At 36.0% G+C, this 18501-nt stretch overlaps 2 protein-coding genes across 2 annotated transcripts; both read left to right on the forward strand.

The window, feature by feature from the left end:
* Positions 1-5042: 5042 nt before the first annotated feature.
* LOC132759950 (uncharacterized) lies at positions 5043-6140 on the forward strand. Its single transcript, XM_060751825.1, has one exon. It carries the CDS (start codon positions 5043-5045, stop codon positions 6138-6140), a length of 1098 nt encoding a protein of 365 aa, XP_060607808.1.
* Positions 6141-6239: 99 nt separating this feature from the next.
* On the forward strand, positions 6240-17102 carry LOC132759951 (uncharacterized). The gene is made up of 4 exons (XM_060751826.1): positions 6240-6962; positions 7113-7368; positions 7764-8564; positions 16783-17102. Exons 1-4 carry the CDS (start codon positions 6240-6242, stop codon positions 17100-17102), a joined length of 2100 nt encoding a protein of 699 aa, XP_060607809.1.
* Positions 17103-18501: the final 1399 nt, after the last annotated feature.

The following is an 18501-nucleotide window of genomic DNA, read 5'->3' on the forward strand; positions in this document are numbered from 1 at the left end:
ATTTTGAGATTCGCGCAACAGCGATCTCAAAATTAGAAAATTGGTCATTTTTGAGCTAAAAATAGCACATATTTCAAATTAATTAGACCGTGACCTGACTATGAGATGCATTAACCTGTTGATTTATCGGTACTGTACAAAATACGTGTACTTACAGTCACTTTTCGATGTAAACGGAGAACATATACGAATAAAATAAACATTTGCAAAGTTGATCCTGTTAGTAAACGGATAAAATTTTATAACGGCTATGGGTTATAACAATGATAACGTGTTTAAGTTACACCCCTGACTGTATACCCTGCAGTGATATATTTCCAGTGTTTTCTAATTTTCTGAAATACAGAAAATATAAACAAACAAACTTCAAACAAAGTCTTTTCAAACTTTTATTTCAAATCACCATTTCAAATTGCACTTTATACTTACTATAGATTAAATACCCATGATGCATCAAAGCTGACAAATGCGCGTCTTGGTTTGCCTCTAAAAATACTTGTATATAGTTACCTTTCAGCATGCAAGTTGACAAAAATTTATTTCACGACTTATATACTTGAAACTCACTTCAAGGCTATAAGTTAATAAACGCGAAATATAAATAAACACACAACAAATCAATACTATGGAAATTTTTAGGGTGATCACACACACTGTATCAAGTCTCAAAATTATTTCTTTATAGAAATAAATTTGCAATCAGGTTATGGTCATCTGATTTAATCATGTGTACAGACACGGACAAGCAGCCAAGCCCAATATCAACATTTCAGCAATCCGCAGTACATGTAGATAAAGATATAGCAATGGTGTATTTAATTTAATACCATTTCATTTGTATTAAATCCTTTTTTTTTCTTTTTTTAAGAGGGTATTACACAGACATAAATAATACCAACATATATGCCGCCAATACAGTTACTATGGCTAGTTATTCATGACTATTCGGAAGCTTTCACAGACACCAAAGGCTATATATATAATAAATTCATGATATAGGAATCTGAAAGGTATATATATGTATGTAAGTTGGGAGGGGAGAAAAAAATTTATGTTAGTTACAGTTGTTAATTAGCCTCACCAATACCAAAGTGTTAGGACTGTTGAATGGATGGATGACAGATGATTGAAAGAGTGCCTGCAGTTACATGCATCCCATGCCAACCACTGTTACTGTCTGTGACTGTGCTTGCAAATACCACACAAACATACAACAACCTGAAAAATTATAAATAACATAATTCCAGTTTCTAAGAAAACATTACACAATAAAATATTTACCTACATTCAACACCATCAAAATTAACCTAACACTTAATAAGTTTACCACTAAAAAAAATGTCACTGAAAGTTAATAGTAATTTAAGAAAGAAAACAGTTCAGTTCCACTTTCACTTTAGAATGTAAACAATGTCAAAGAACAGCTGATGAATATATCCGGTATAATGTTGAACGGTTGAATCCCAGTTGTTATCACATTTAAATCCTTTCTATTGACGACAAATATGTTGAATTAACGAAAATTTATGACATGATCATGTAATGATAATGTTTATGAGCTCAAATGATTATAAATGACGAAATGGTGCACAATACAAATCCTTTCCCATGTTTGTTTACAATAAACATTCCTGAGGGAAGACGTTGGTTGTTGTTGTTCCGGAAATGGCTAAAAATACCATGGCCAATCTGATTGGTGGAAAATGGAAGCCCGTGACGTCATACATGGCAAATCAAACTGTATCGTCCCCAAAAAGTTTCGTACGTCCCCTTCTGGTGAAATAAGGAAAGCTACACTGGCCACCAATGTCGTAGGGTTCCTCTTTCCTAATAAAGGAGGGGCTGTTTCGGCCTGTAATGGCACGGAAACAAATAAACAATTTACTTAGGATGAAAGAAAACGCAAACACAGCTACTTCGTGGCGCAAACCAATGGAAGTGTATTCAATGTGCAAAATACAAAATGCAACACGCATGTCATTTCAATAATTGAATGAATACATTACGAGTAATAAATAACAACCAAAATTACCTGTAATGGCACGGAAACAAATAAACAATTTACTAAGGATGCAAGAAGACGCAAACACAGCTACTTCGTGGCGCAAACCAATGGAAGTGTATTCAATGTGCGCATGCGTGACTTCCAATCCGGGTGAGTAAATGTTAGGAGGCCCGTCCAGAAGAAATTAGTTGTTATGCATTATATAGAATGACATTAAGTGTTACATGTTGCAATGAATGAAAAGGATGAATGAAAATGAGAAAAATATGGGGGATGAATAGGACAAATATATAGGACATATATGATATAACAAAATGACAAACGTACAGGGAATATATAACGACACAATATATAAGACATACATACAAACAATAAATTATACATGTCGGTATATTACCCTCGTGACATATATGTTTTGAAGTTTGTATCAACTGTTGAAGTTTATTTTCATTTTTGTTTTAGTAGTTTGTTTGCTTGTTCTTTTTTATTTTTTTATAGATTTTTTTTGCAGAACTTTGTTAAACTTGACGTTATACTTTTGTTATTTTATTATGAACAGTATGCATGTACATACATGTATATAAGGCAAACGAGCACATGGCAGTTATTTTCTAAGAACTTCCATCGACCGATTTTCAAGTTAAAAATATTTCATTTTAATTTTATCTTAAGATATTATTGTTCATAGGAATAATAGTATTTGTAGACAACATGTAGTTTTAAGTACATACAATTGAACGTAATTGTCTTTGCTTTCTTGTATTTATTATATTAAGTTTTCATTGAAATTAATTCCGAGGATAATAATGTAATTTTATAATTTGTAAAAGGCAGCCTAATTATTTTTTTTTTAATGGGTGCGGAATTTGTTTTTAACGCGTTTGGTGCTTATTATATATAGTTATCATACATCAAGAGCGCTGGAAAAATAAACAAGCTTTTCGTTGTCTGTTCAAACAAAGATGCATTTTAGACGTATGAAAGTCGCATCACATGTGCTTTCTTTAATGTATTACATGTATTGTTTGTTACTATAAATTGAAAATGCTTTAAAGTTCCGAGTTGTTCTCAAAATTACCTAATGGAGCAAATGTTTTTCATTGGCTAGTTTATCTAAATTAAAGATTTATACAAACATATTCGACAGTTATCTCATTCTCAGAAAAAAAATCTAGCAATAGCTGTAGTGATAAATTGTCTTCATCATAACTTTCTACACTGTAAAATGTCTTCCTTAAGACAGTCAACGTGACAAGAGTCGCATTTAAAGTAAAAAAGATGACGTTAAAAAATATTAAAACTTCTATTATTTTTGGAGGTTAATTTATACTGACCAACTGACCATGGCGTTCCCCCGCGGGAAACGGGTGACTGATTTTATCGATAAATGAAGAACGGTCGTCAGAATTTTGTCCGCGGTGGAAACAACTGAACACCGGGGATCGCGGGGAAATTAGGCTTCTCATCGCAGACGAACCCCCGCGTTTGTCCGCGATAAAAAAAATCGTCCGCGGTGGTATCGCGGAAAAAGCAAAACCCGCGGTGAGCGTACTGTACTGGTTGGAAAGTATTTGAAGATATTTCATTGCGTCTTATAGAAGATAATTCATAGCAAATTTTCGCAGTGAATATATCACTGTAACTCTCAGCTATAATTATCATAGAGTTTTTATTTTCTGTAAATTCAAATATTACAGGTTGTATTGAGTTTGAGCTTTTATTTTTATTTTGAATTTTCCTGACTATTTGTGACTGAACTATATAGTCATGGAGGATACAACAGCAGATTTGACTGATATTCGGGAGGCCGAGTTGCAATATTTTCTTGATCAGGTAAAAAAATCAGGCAGGTATGTTGTTATTCCTCAGGATACTAGTACCCCTGTCCCTCCTCCCAGAAATATTACCAGGAATATTAAGGACAGACACAGATGTTTTACCAAAGGCAGATGCATATGGTGTTCCACCAACACGTCCACCTCCCCCACCACCTTCCGCATTCTATCCACAGTCTCTTTTAGATTCATCTCTTGGTCTTGCCCATATCCGTGTTCCCAAACTTCCCCAATTTTCTGATGAAGGCCGTCCTGGTGAATGTGAGTTTGAGGTCTGGAAATATGATCTCAATTGTTTAATACGTGGCCGTGCATACCCTGACCATTTACTTCACGAGGCCATACGTAGTAGTTTGAAGGGTAAGGCTAGAACTGTTCTACTCCATTTAGGTGAATGGGCTTCTATTGCTGATATTATTGCAGAGCTTGATGCAATATATGGTAATGTGGCTACATCTGAGCGACTTAAAGAGGAGTTTTACTGTGCCAGACAGAAACCTTCTGAGTCTGTAGCTGAGTACATTCTGAGACTTGAAAGGTATTTGACCAATGCCAGTTTAAACTTGGATCATCATACCAAGAATGATATGTTGCTTAACCGTTTATGGTCTGGCTTGAGAGATGATGAACTTCGGAATGTGACTAGGTACAAGTTCGAGTCCATTTTTGATTTCAATGTTCTCAGACGTGAGCTTCGCCAGATTGAACAGGACATGAAGGCGCGTAAGGCTTCTGTCTCTTTTTCTTCTTCTGCCACTAGTACTAAGTTTAGTAACCCCGTCTCTTGTTCAGTCAACATGTCTGTTATTGAACATAAGGTGTTGCAGCATTAGGAGAATTAACTTGCCAAATGAAGAAGATGAACACCAGAGTTGAGACCATTGAAAGAGACATGCAGAAACTGAAGAAGGGTCAGACTCCCACATCTAACTTTTCTAGGTATCCCTCCAGTAGTTATCTTGGTAGAGGTCAAGGTCGAGAGACATCAAACAAGAATAAACCGGTAGTCCAAAACCCTCTTACAGATGTCAAACCAGTTCCAAAGAAGGATGATTTAAACGAGGCCAGATCTTCTCAACGGGCCAGTAGAAGGTCGACATAGTAATCCAGGCCCTAATATTGTTCCTTTACTTGGTCATTCCAACAGTTCTAATGTTATTATTAATGGACATAATTGCCAAGCTTTGATTGATTCTGGATCCATGGTCACTACAGTTAGCGAATCTTTCTTTGAGACTTTAACACCATCTCAAGACCTTCATAGTTTAGAGGATTTTGCCCTTGACATTTCTGGTGCCAATGATGCCAAAGTTCCTTACAAAGGATATGGCCTTCTTGATCTTTCTATTCCTTCACTTGAGTCTGATACTATAACTGTTCCTGTTTTAGTTGTTCCAGATACCTCTTATTCTTCAACTGTACCAGTTATTGTTGGAACTAATGTCATTAGACATTTCAGTACCATTGATGCACAGGAAAATATCCCTTCCTGTTGGCAGCAAGCCTTTACTGCTGTTTCTTTTGTACAGTCTGTACCTGTGAAAGCTTTTAATCATAAACCTTTCACAATTCAGCCTATGCAAACATGTACAGTTACTGGAATGGTTCGTAATGTTGGAGATATGACAGTTGGTGTTACTGAGACTTCTGATTCTGCACATTTTCTTAATATCTGTCCAAGAGAAGTACATGTTAGACCTGGTAATACATTTTCTAAGGTACCTGTTAGGATTTGTAATTTGTCTGTTCGTCCTGTAGTTATTTATCCCAAATCTGTTCTTTGTAACCTGAAGGAAGTTGAAGTTGTTGGACATATTGATCTATCAGATGGTGTTCATTCTAAATCTCACAACCAGGACAAGACACTTAAAGACTTAGGGATCACTGTCCCCTCTGATACCCTTTCTCCTCTTGAATGTTCAAAGGTAAAGACTTTCCTTAATGGCTGGAAACATATTTTTTCCACAGGTGTGACAGATCTTGGCTGTTCCAGTACTGTTGAACATGAGATTGAGTTAGATGACCCTACACCATTTAAGGAGCCTTATCGGAGAATTCCCCCAGGTAGTTATGAGGAAGTGAGAGAACACATTAAGGACATGTTGGAAGCTGGAGCTATAAGAGAGTCTAACAGCCCCTTTTCTTTTAATGTAGTTCTTGTGAGGAAAAAGGACGGGTCTCTACGTTTTTGTATTGACTTCCGTCGTTTGAACAACGGTACCATCAAGGATGCATATGCGCTTCCACGCATAGATGAGACTATTGATTCCCTTGTCGGTTCCAAGTATTTTTCGAAATAAGACCTTCGATCGGGTTATTGGCAAGTGCCCTTAAGGGAGTCGGACAAAGCCAAGACTGCATTCACCGTAGGACCCCTCGGTTTCTATGAATGTAATCGCATGGCCTTTGGACTTACTAACGCCCCCGCCACTTTTCAGCGACTTATGGAGCGCTGCATGGGTGAACTCAATCTCAAAGAATGTCTCATTTATCTTGATGATGTAATTATTTTCAGTGATACTGTTGAAAAGCACTTTGAGAGGTTAGCAGCAGTGTTTTCCAGACTTGAGCATTATGGCCTTAAACTTAAGGGTTCCAAGTGTGAATTTTTTCAGCTCGAGGTGAAATATTTGGGCCATGTGGTCAGTGCAGATGGCGTTCGAACAGATCCTGAGAAGACTAGTGTCCTGAAAGATTGGCCTATTCCAAAGTCCATTAAAGATCTTCGTTCTTTCCTGGGTTTTGCAGGGTATTACCGTCGATTTGTCAATGGCTTTTCACAGATCACTAAACCTTTGAATGACTTACTTGTTGGTCACTCAACCAACAAGAAGGCTAAGTCAACAAAACTAGCTGCTCCTTGTAATTGGGGTCCAAGTCAGCAAGAAGCTTTTGAAACTATTATTAGAAAGTTGACTTCAGCTCCCACATTGACATATGCAGATTATTCTAAGCCCTTTATCCTTAACATCGATGCAAGTTGTGTTGGCTTAGGAGCGGTCTTGTATCAGGAAGTCGAGGGAAAAAAGAAAGTGGTAGCCTATGCCAGTCGTGGACTTCGACCTAGTGAACGCAATTATCTCGCTCACAAGCTTGAGTTCCTTTCTTTGAAGTGGGCTGTGGTGGAGAAATTTTATGATTTTCTCTATGGTCATAAATTCCTTGTCCGTACTGATAATAACCCACTCACTTATGCTTTTACTTCAGCCTAATTGGATGCTCAGTCCCATCGCTGGTTAGATGCTCTTGCGACTTTCAATTTCTCTATCCAGTATCGTTTCGGCAAGCAGAATGTTGATGCTGATATTTTATCAAGGTTACCAGAAAGTGTTCAGATTGATAGTGGTGTGAATCGTATTATGTATCCAGATGTTTTGAAGGCTTTGTTTCAAGCTACTTTAGCTGATGTGCATGAACTCCCTGCGTTTGAGTGTGTTTCCATCTCTCAACAAGTACTTGATACACCTTCCTCTGAAGAAGTAGATATTGGTTCCAATTTGAGTGACATCAATTGGTTAACAGAGCAGTGTAATGATCCTACCATTTCCAGAGTAGCTAACATTGTCAAGGCCGGTCATAAATTAACCAGTCGTCAGAATTCCCATTAGACAGACGCAGTACGTCAGTATTTACGTGAGTGGCCTCATCTTTTCTTGAAAGAAGGTATTCTTTACAGAAATGGTTTTGTTTCTGGACACCCAGTTATTCAGTTATTAGCTCCCACTGTGTTTCATGAAATTATATTTTCAGGGCTGCATGACGAAGCTGGTCATCAGGGTAGAGACCGTACCCTTTCCTTGATTAAATCCCGGTTTTATTGGCCTGGTTTAGCCATGAACAGGCTCAATCAAACCGAGCCTGCAACATTTTCAATTTTGCCGTGTTGGGCTTTCTTTAGGGATTCTGTATTCATCTATTTTTAGATCATTTTGTTGACAGGCGCATACGAGAATGTCAAAGATGTATCCGGCGAAAGACGACAGTCAGGACCGCAACACCCCTTGTCTCTGTTGAATCGACTTTTCCATTAGAATTTGTCTGTATGGACTATTTATCCCTTGAAATGTCTTCCGGTGGGTATGAGCATATACTGGTCATTACCGACCATTTCACTCGTTATGCTCAGGCTATACCCACTCGGAATCAGACAGCTCACACTACGGCCAAAATCCTTTTCGAACAGTTCATCTGTCATTACGGATTTCCCAGCCGCTTACACAGTGACCAAGGTCGCAATTTTGAAAGTGCTGTTATACTTGAACTGTGTAAGTTGGCTAACATTGAAAAGAGTAGAACCACCCCATATCACCCACAAGGTAACGGTATGGCGGAGCGGTTCAACCAAACCCTGTTAAATATGTTGGGAACTCTTGAGGATTCTCAGAAGTCCAATTGGAAGGCTCATGTACCACCTTTGGTACATGCTAACAATTCGACTAGGCATGAAAGTACCGGGTTAACACCTCACTTTCTAATGTTTGGTAGACATCCACGCCTAGCAATTGATGCCTTCCTTGGCATTGAACCTGAAGATTCTGAAAAATTCAGGAATCATTCCAACTATGTCATGGGACTACAGAAACGCCTGAGTTACGCCTATAAAGTAGCCAGCCGTGAGTCTAAGCGGCAGTCCCGCCGCCATAAGCGACGATATGATCTTAGGGTAAGACATGCCAAAATTGAGCCAGGTGACAGAGTTCTAGTCAGAAACGTTGGCCTAAAGGGTAAGAACAAACTTGCCGATAAATGGGGCAAAGATGTTTATATTGTTCAAACCCAACCCAACCCAGACATACCCGTATTTGTTGTAAAGCGAGAGCATGGCCGAGGTTCTAAGACTGTCCATAGAAAAAAAAAATTCTGGAAACAAAGTGATCCCTCGGAAGCATTAATCACAACAAAATAACATAAGAATTGCAGACTCGGTTTGATTGAGTCTGTACATGAGGGATAATGAATAAGTGCAACATCCCTCACGCCCCCTAGCACCGGCTTGAGCGGTACTCAAGAGCGGTACTCAATTCTCAACACTTTATAGTGTTGGCATCAATGATCCCGAAGGACCAGAAAATATAACAACACTGAAGTGAAGTACGGGGCAACTTTTTACGGCTGCCACACGGCACTTGACACCTGCTGTTGTGAAGTACAAAATTCTGGAAACAAAGTGATCCTCGGAAGCATTAATCACAACAAAATAACATAAGAATTGCAGACTCGGTTTGATTGAGTCTGTACATGAGGGATAATGAATAAGTGCAACATCCCTCACGCCCCCTAGCACCGGCTTGAGCGGTACTCAATTCTCAACACTTTATAGTGTTGGCATCAATGATCCCGAAGGACCAGAAAATATAACAACACTGAAGTGAAGTACGGGGCAACTTTTTACGGCTGCCACACGGCACTTGACACCTGCTGTTGTGAAGTACAAAATTCTGGAAACAAAGTGATCCCTCGGAAGCATTAATCACAACAAAATAACATAAGAATTGCAGACTCGGTTTGATTGAGTCTGTACATGAGGGATAATGAATAAGTGCAACATCCCTCACGCCCCTAGCACCGGCTTGAGCGGTACTCAAGAGCGGTACTCAATTCTCAACACTTTATAGTGTTGGCATCAATGATCCCGAAGGACCAGAAAATATAACAACACTGAAGTGAAGTACGGGGCAACTTTTTACGGCTGCCACACGGCACTTGACACCTGCTGTTGTGAAGTACAAAATTCTGGAAACAAAGTGATCCCTCGGAAGCATTAATCACAACAAAATAACATAAGAATTGCAGACTCGGTTTGATTGAGTCTGTACATGAGGGATAATGAATAAGTGCAACATCCCTCACGCCCCCTAGCACCGGCTTGAGCGGTACTCAAGAGCGGTACTCAATTCTCAACACTTTATAGTGTTGGCATCAATGATCCCGAAGGACCAGAAAATATAACAACACTGAAGTGAAGTACGGGGCAACTTTTTACGGCTGCCACACGGCACTTGACACCTGCTGTTGTGAAGTACAAAATTCTGGAAACAAAGTGATCCCTCGGAAGCATTAATCACAACAAAATAACATAAGAATTGCAGACTCGGTTTGATTGAGTCTGTACATGAGGGATAATGAATAAGTGCAACATCCCTCACGCCCCTAGCACCGGCTTGAGCGGTACTCAATTCTCAACACTTTATAGTGTTGGCATCAATGATCCCGAAGGACCAGAAAATATAACAACACTGAAGTGAAGTACGGGGCAACTTTTTACGGCTGCCACACGGCACTTGACACCTGCTGTTGTGAAGTACAAAATTCTGGAAACAAAGTGATCCCTCGGAAGCATTAATCACAACAAAATAACATAAGAATTGCAGACTCGGTTTGATTGAGTCTGTACATGAGGGATAATGAATAAGTGCAACATCCCTCACGCCCCCTAGCACCGGCTTGAGCGGTACTCAAGAGCGGTACTCAATTCTCAACACTTTATAGTGTTGGCATCAATGATCCCGAAGGACCAGAAAATATAACAACACTGAAGTGAAGTACGGGGCAACTTTTTACGGCTGCCACACGGCACTTGACACCTGCTGTTGTGAAGTACAAAATTCTGGAAACAAAGTGATCCCTCGGAAGCATTAATCACAACAAAATAACATAAGAATTGCAGACTCGGTTTGATTGAGTCTGTACATGAGGGATAATGAATAAGTGCAACATCCCTCACGCCCCCTAGCACCGGCTTGAACGGTACTCAATTCTCAACACTTTATAGTGTTGGCATCAATGATCCCGAAGGACCAGAAAATATAACAACACTGAAGTGAAGTTCGGGGCAACTTTTTACGGCTGCCACACGGCACTTGACACCTGCTGTTGTGAAGTACAAAATTCTGGAAACAAAGTGATCCCTCGGAAGCATTAATCACAACAAAATAACATAAGAATTGCAGACTCGGTTTGATTGAGTCTGTACATGAGGGATAATGAATAAGTGCAACATCCCTCACGCCCCCTAGCACCGGCTTGAGCGGTACTCAATTCTCAACACTTTATAGTGTTGGCAAAATGATTAAACCTCTTATTACCTTTTATGGGTCTTTCTCTCCATACTTCCAAGTCTCAGACTGTTGATACTAGTGAAATTCAGTCCACCGAATCCACAAATCAAAGTTCTGATCCAATAGTTGCAGATTCTTCAAGTAATCCCTTGAATGAAACTCCACCTTCTTCTATCCCCACTTCACATATTTCCCCATAGAAGTATATAATCCCAGCAAGGAGGAAATCAGTTCTAAACCCATTTGCCAAACCGTTTTGTCCCAGTCGCCCAGTTCGAAACAAAAGACAACCAAGGTTGTTATCTTCCCCTGAGTGGATGACATAACACTTTGTTTACCTTACCCATATTGTAGATTTTTTTGCTGTTATTTTGATGGTTATGAGAAAATGTTTGAGTATGACTTGTGATGTTTACTTTGATCATATGATTGATTATGATAGAATATGTTTAATTTTGAGAATGTAGAATTTTGTAAACTGGAGTACTTAAACATAGATTTGTTGTTGATATATGACTGAATTTATTGTTTTAAAATGTATAGCGTCTTTGTAAAATACAGGTACTATTGGGAATTTAAGGTTCCTTTAGCTGCGCCTCATATTGTACTATTATTAGATAGTCTTATTTTTCACAGACTTGAGTGCCATCTGTGAATTAATATGATGTTATCTTAATAGTACATCATACACTTGTAAGTGATGTTTGTTTCTATAAGATCAAACCTCTAACGAGATTTGATTTGCTCAAAATATTTTATTATATTAACATTATATGCCTGATGTTCATTGAAGTATTTTGATAGCTGTAACAGCTGATTTACCAGAAGATTGAGTATATATTTTTACACTTATCGTGTATGTACACTTTTGAACTCTATCTGTAAGTGTCTATCTAACAGAAGCATTTACATTGTAAGATTTCTTGGAATTGGTTGTTGTTTTAAATGTCGGGACGACATTTTACCTATGAGGGGGAGGATGTCGCAGGGTCATATTGATGTATTAATGTTAGATGTTATTTGTAAATGTATGTCCCGTACTGTACGCCGTAGATTGTGAAGTCCTATATTTGTGTCCTTATCCTATATTCCATACATTCATCCTTTTATTCATTTACTCATTCATTCATTTCTTTATTTATTCATTTATTAACAAGTATGTACTAACCATTGGTACGGGCCTCAATCTTAAATATTCTATTTCCGCACTAAGTACCTTCACGCATGCGCACTCCTACTGAAGATTTTCATGGCGCGAGCCAGACTTCGTATTCATCGATAATAAATATTTTCTGAGAGCGTATTTCTGTATTTTTATAGCAACCCTCAAGCCCAGAACCTCCTCTTAGCAGCACCTTTCCCATATCGTAAGAGTGGACTGCGACATAAATCCTATGTATTATTGAAGAGGGCACACATAAGCTTTATAGCTTTCTTCCCATTCCAAAATGTATTTTGTAAATATTTTTCACCTTTTAAAGGTGGTATTGTTGAATAAATATGTTTCAACCAAAATATATCCTCACGAGAAAGTACTTAAAATTCGAATATTATAGGTCGCAAAAAGACAAAAACCGGTACAATTGAGAATGCTTCAAGCTCTATCTGATTAAGCTTGTCTATAAAAATCATACCATTCAGGGATATCTTAAATTTTTGCGTGTCTTAAAGCATTACATTGTTTCAAAATTACACGTATCTTATACTCTTTTTAAGTGTAACATTATTTAAAGTGGCGTGTATCTTAAAATGTAGTTTATATAAACATGAAGCGTAACTTAATGTGCCGCGTAACATAGCTTATCATAAAGTGTAGTGTATCTTAAAATGTGGCTATTACTAAGGTGTTGTGCATGTTTAAGTGTAGCTTATCTTAAATCTAGTGTATCGTATATTAAGGTGTTTTATATTCTAAGTGAAGTGAAGTGTATCTTAAAGTGTAGCGTATATTAATGTTCATCGTTCCAAAGTTTGTTGAAAATTAGAGTTGTGTACATCTTGAAATAAAGCGTATCCTAAAACGTTGTATTTCTAAAACGTTGCATTTCTTAAAGTGTAGCGTATTTTAAAGCAAAATACGAGTAACTTTTGACGTTTCACAAAACGTTAGGTGCTTGAAACCATCAAAATCTATATAAAGTACATTCGCTTTATTGAATTGAAGTGTTTTCGTCATCTGTTAATTTTCATATTGAATAAAAATTAAGTAGGAATACTGGATTGAGTTCCGTCATATTCGATTTATTTCGATATTCTGTCCAAGCACTGTCTCATTGAACGACCCTGATATCCATACTTTTTTTTAAATTTTTAGTATGTAACCAACTTTAAGATATAATTGTTTTTTTAGAATTTTGATTTAATGGTGTTATGTTATATTCAACATGCAATTCAGAATTTTGTTGTCATTTTAATCTTTATCCAGGTATGTTGTGTAAATAAAATGTGTTCGTGTGAAAATGCTGCAAAAAATTTTTATCAAAGATTTATAGGTTGTTGGTACAACAAGAAAGAAAACGAAATTATCATTTAAATGTGCGTGCGGATACAGATCATGCTTGCTTAAGTTTGTTTTAGATAAGCAATAATTCTTGCTTCAGAAGTAAATTTCATTGTAAACGAAGTAGTTTTTTGTATGTACCATGCCACAAGTTCAGAATGAGTTATAAGTTATAAGATATACATGTACAAACATATGAAAAGTCTTACACATCAAAACATAGGATAAAATTTCATATTTAACATATTTCAAAAATTCATTTTCAAACAAGAACACGCGATTAGCACATTGTTCTATGCAAGCGAGTTTGAACGATCATATATAATACTTCTGTAAATAATAAATCAGAATAAATCACAGGCACGAGTACCGGACCTGGGAAGAAAAAAGATGACCAGATTGATAAAAAATACCTGTGTTCATCTCACAAGTGTCAAAAACCAAAAAAAAATTGTAAATTATGACCCCCTTTAAAAATATACTATAAGTTAAGAGAAGGCCGGAAACTTCAGATTCGAGTCTACGAGCAATGGGTTCATTTCCCAGGCCGTTGTGAAAACAATTGTCCAGACAATTAAATAAGTTATCTGCACAAAGGACATAACTTTAGATTTTAACCTTTTAATATCCAATTACACTTTTTTTCCCTAATGATTACTGGTAAAAGGGAGATAACTACGACAACAAATGTTTAGTACATATATAACGGTAATGTCATCTTAGAAATATTATAATTGCCGTGTGATAACAGATATTCTACTTTGTTTCTAACATATACAAGTATTTTAATGCAAACTCTTAACCTTTGTTTAAACTTGATAACAATACTTCTCGGCAACGTTAACAAATATTTGTATACCTTTTTTAAGTACATTTGTTTCTTACAAACTTTGTTAGATATGTCATAGCAATTGTTAATACTCGCCAACAATACTTCTCGGCTTACTGTAACACTTTACACCACACAGTATCTGTATGTATACAATTTAATATTGAATAAAATATATGTTATGGTTATGTTATGTTATGTTATGTTAAAGAGCGAACAAGGTGGTAGAAAATAAGCAACAACTGGTATTATTTAATTAATATGCTGTTCCCATACAATGGATTAATTAACTTATGCTATGTTATGGTATGCAATCACATTTCACATTTACTTTGAAAAGAAATGTAGCCATTACATATATGCTAAAAATATTTATTTCTGATTTATAACAATTGATTATAAACTTACACATGTATTAAACATCTAAATACTTCAATAAAATATATTTTTCTTAATTTAAATATTCAATTAATAACAAACTTATCGATTTATTAATCATCTGAATACTTCAATATTTTTATTTCGAATTTATATCAATTAATAATAAAATTACCCATTTATTTAACAACTAAATCTTCAATAATAATGTATCAATAAAAATAAAAACGGGGACGAACTGTCTGCTTATTTGCAAATATGCAGACGGTTCTCCCCCAAAATAGAGAGAGAACCGTCAGGGAGGAAACGTCAGGGGAGGACTTGGTAAGGGAGAGATAGTCTGACTACCGCTCGGAAGTAGCAACAGAGCAATTTACCGTACACCTCCAAAAAAGGTACAGTTACGTATTTGAGTAAAATTCAAAAGTCTTTCGTACTGCAAATTACATTACTGAGCTATTATTTTAATACAATTTTACCATATGAATTCAAATATTTTGCACGGATGTTAAGTTAAAATCATTTCTGGGGGATGATGGGCCTGTAAGTGGTCATAGATGTTCGGTTCTGAAGATAACTGTGCTTTTAAATAATTAAAATTTTATACGTCAAACAGACTGATCAAACTTTTTTTGTTACTAGTAGTTAAAACAGAATATTCTGATTTATTACAAAATATCTACTCCAGCGGATTTTTTTTATTATTACAACATACTAAGTATCTTACCATTTGTGGTTTTAGTAGTTCGACTTTCCCTCCGAAAAGTAACAAATATTTGGTCCGGTCAACCTAGATAGCTAACTATAGGAATTGCCCATTTCTTCGCAAGTAAAAGAGAAAAACAGAATCCCTAAAGAAAGACCAAATCGGCAAAATTGTAAAATGTTGCAGGCTCGGTTTGACCGAGCCTGCTCATGGACAGTACTGGAAAGTGCAAGTTACCGTCCACACCCCCTAGCACCTAGCCCTAGCACCTATTCAACATATAAACACAAAATGGTGAAATTTTGAATTAAGAAACATCCGCAGATGTGCTCATACGGCGATTATCATGGAACCTTCAATGTGACATAAGTGTTATTCCATGAAAAGCGGCGTATGGTCCGGAAGTTAAATAATGCGTATGCCCTAAACGAGAAAACAATGGGCGGAACAAAATAAGATGGATTTTTGAAAGTGGATCTGAGGTAATGAAGACTGCATATCACAGACAAGACGTCAAAAGACAAATTTAAAAAATAGGCAACATATGATTATACAGTTTTCAAGTATAAATACTGGAACCATCCAAGTTGAAAAAGGCCAAGTACAAGAAACCAAAAATACCATCTAAAATGTCTACACAACAATAATGTCGTGCTGAACGATCTTCAAGGATCGAAAATATAACATCATTGATTAAATGTACGGGGAGACATTTTATAGCCGCCACACGGCACAAATAAGTTACTGACTTATGTATGACAGGTTTCCGCATCTGAGTAGCATTGCGTTCGCAAACATTAATCAGACTAAATAAAAAATCTTCAGTATAGCGTCTACAGAGCGGCCCCTCTGTAGAGCAATGACCTCTTTACAACAACATTTATTTATTATTTCTTCCCTATTTAAAAATTTCCATTATATTTCACCTCTGAAGAACAACACCTCTAAACAACAACCAAACTATTTGTCTCCCAAAGGGTGTTTCATTACAGAAGTTAAACTGTAATAAATATCGACAAAATTGACTGGTAGACAACATCTTGTAGATCTGTCTTTCGAATATCATATTATGGTAATTTTAAAGTTCTTCTATTGTAGAAATCTATTGAACTCTAAGAAATTCTTGTTAAAAATGTCTAATTTGAATGAAAAAATGCACACTTTATGTTTTAGAAGCTGTCACATACCTTGTTTATTGTTAATATTTCAATATGTATGACACATTGTAAACTGTTACAATTTCATAATTATGATAACTCTCTTTTAACAGCATCTTACAACTTTTAAATTCCTTTCAAAAAGATATATTATTGAAATAAAAAATAGTTAACGTTAAACAACATTGAGATACGTGTATATAACTTGTTGGATATCAGCTTATCATCCATAGAGGCCAGATATTGGATAAAATTCTTTAGATAAAAAGACAAAATTTAATGTTTATATTAGATAAATAAATTTGTTTATTCAGGTATAGATTCAGACGTTAACACACTGATTCGTAAACATCTTGATATAATTATATACAAGAAAAATGCACAGTTGAAAAAGTTGGAAGAAAGAAACAAACACAAAGCTAAAGATGTTGATGAAAATATCAAAAGACTTAATAAAACGTATGCCTACTTATCTGCTAGAATAGATTGCAATGGAAAATCAAGGCATAGCTTTGAAAAGTCCTGCTTCTATGTTGGAAATGACGTTCTCCTGACCTGGATCCAGGCAAACGAAAAATGCCAACAGCTGAATGCTACCCTGGCTGAAGTTGAAACCAAAGAAGAGAATGTTTAATCAAACTAGCTGCCAGAATGACACCTGCTGATCAGTTGTACGGCGTCTATATAGGTGGGAGTGACTTGAAAAGTGAGTGGGGAGTGGATTTGGGAAGGTAGTAAGAGAAGAATATTTGATGTATTCAATAATTTCAAAGGAAATGAACCTAACGGCAACAGGCGTGAGAATTGTCTTCATCTTATGCGCAAAAAGTCGTGGAAATGGAATGACATTCCATGCGAAACAAGGCTGATGTTCATATGCGAAAAAACAAAGGAGTAATAAACGTAAAGCTCACAAGAAAACTGTATACGTTCTTGTTTTTGTGAAAATACTAAGCAATTCAAAGACTAATCAAACAATTATAAATGCATTGTGAGTGTGTGTTTTTTTTAAATCTGTTTTGTTAACACACTAATGTAGTTTAACAAAATAAATCTTATGTGGAATGCAATAGTTGACTGTACATAAATATTTTATCACGTATACAATTAGACTGTTGCATTTGTAAAAAATCTATCAGAAAAATCAGAAAAGAGCTGATACAAATCTAATATAGTTGAACTTCTTTCTTTATCATGATTCAACTAAAACTGAAATAATACAAAAGAATCATCACATCCTTAATTCAATTTTTTAATTGATAAAAAATGCAGGGGTGTATCAAGATTCAGAGTTTTTCCTCCAATGTTATTTGAATAACCCTTTTTTCATGATTGCATGTCATAGCATATATTGTTAAATAAACTACTCGAATATAAAACTTTCACATTTCATACCATCTATATTCATTAATTGAGAATCTACAGTTAAAAGCAAATCGATTCATCATATTGTATTAATTTTACTAGTAGTTAAAATAGATAATGAAATCTGTTTGCGATCCTCATAGATAATATTAGTTCAATATGATTAAAATCAGCTCTAAATAACGCTCAGCTATTATATCTAACCGTGACCAAATACGAATTCATATCTGGTGATTTTTCACACAGCTTATTATCGGCGAGCTTTCATAATTTTGAAAGCGACGTGGTTTCTATTTTTAACCCTGCAAGAAACAATGCTGAGAAGGTAATTTTCAAACATGGCGTTGTCCATATAGCCGACAGGTAAACCAGCAAAACAATCTTGCCCGTTAAAAATTGACTCTGTTATTCCAAGTTAGTTTGTAAAAAAATTACTTCAAACTTTTTTTTCTAACAAAAATTAACAATTTGTTTAATTTCCACGGATAACGGTATTTTTTATACTTTTTTAATACCTATGTAAAAAACCGGTTTAAAAAAACTTTTTCAGGAAATCCGAATGATAAAGAAGACCAAACATGTGCGGTCGTCATCAGATCTACACTAAAGAAATAAGTAGATCTGAACTTTTTTCAGATTGATATTAGTTAAACAAATAATATTTAAAA

Source organism: Ruditapes philippinarum, unplaced genomic scaffold (assembly GCF_026571515.1).
Source record: "Ruditapes philippinarum isolate M1 unplaced genomic scaffold, ASM2657151v2 ctg6371_1_1_1_1, whole genome shotgun sequence".
NCBI classification, from domain to species: Eukaryota; Metazoa; Mollusca; class Bivalvia; order Venerida; family Veneridae; genus Ruditapes; species Ruditapes philippinarum.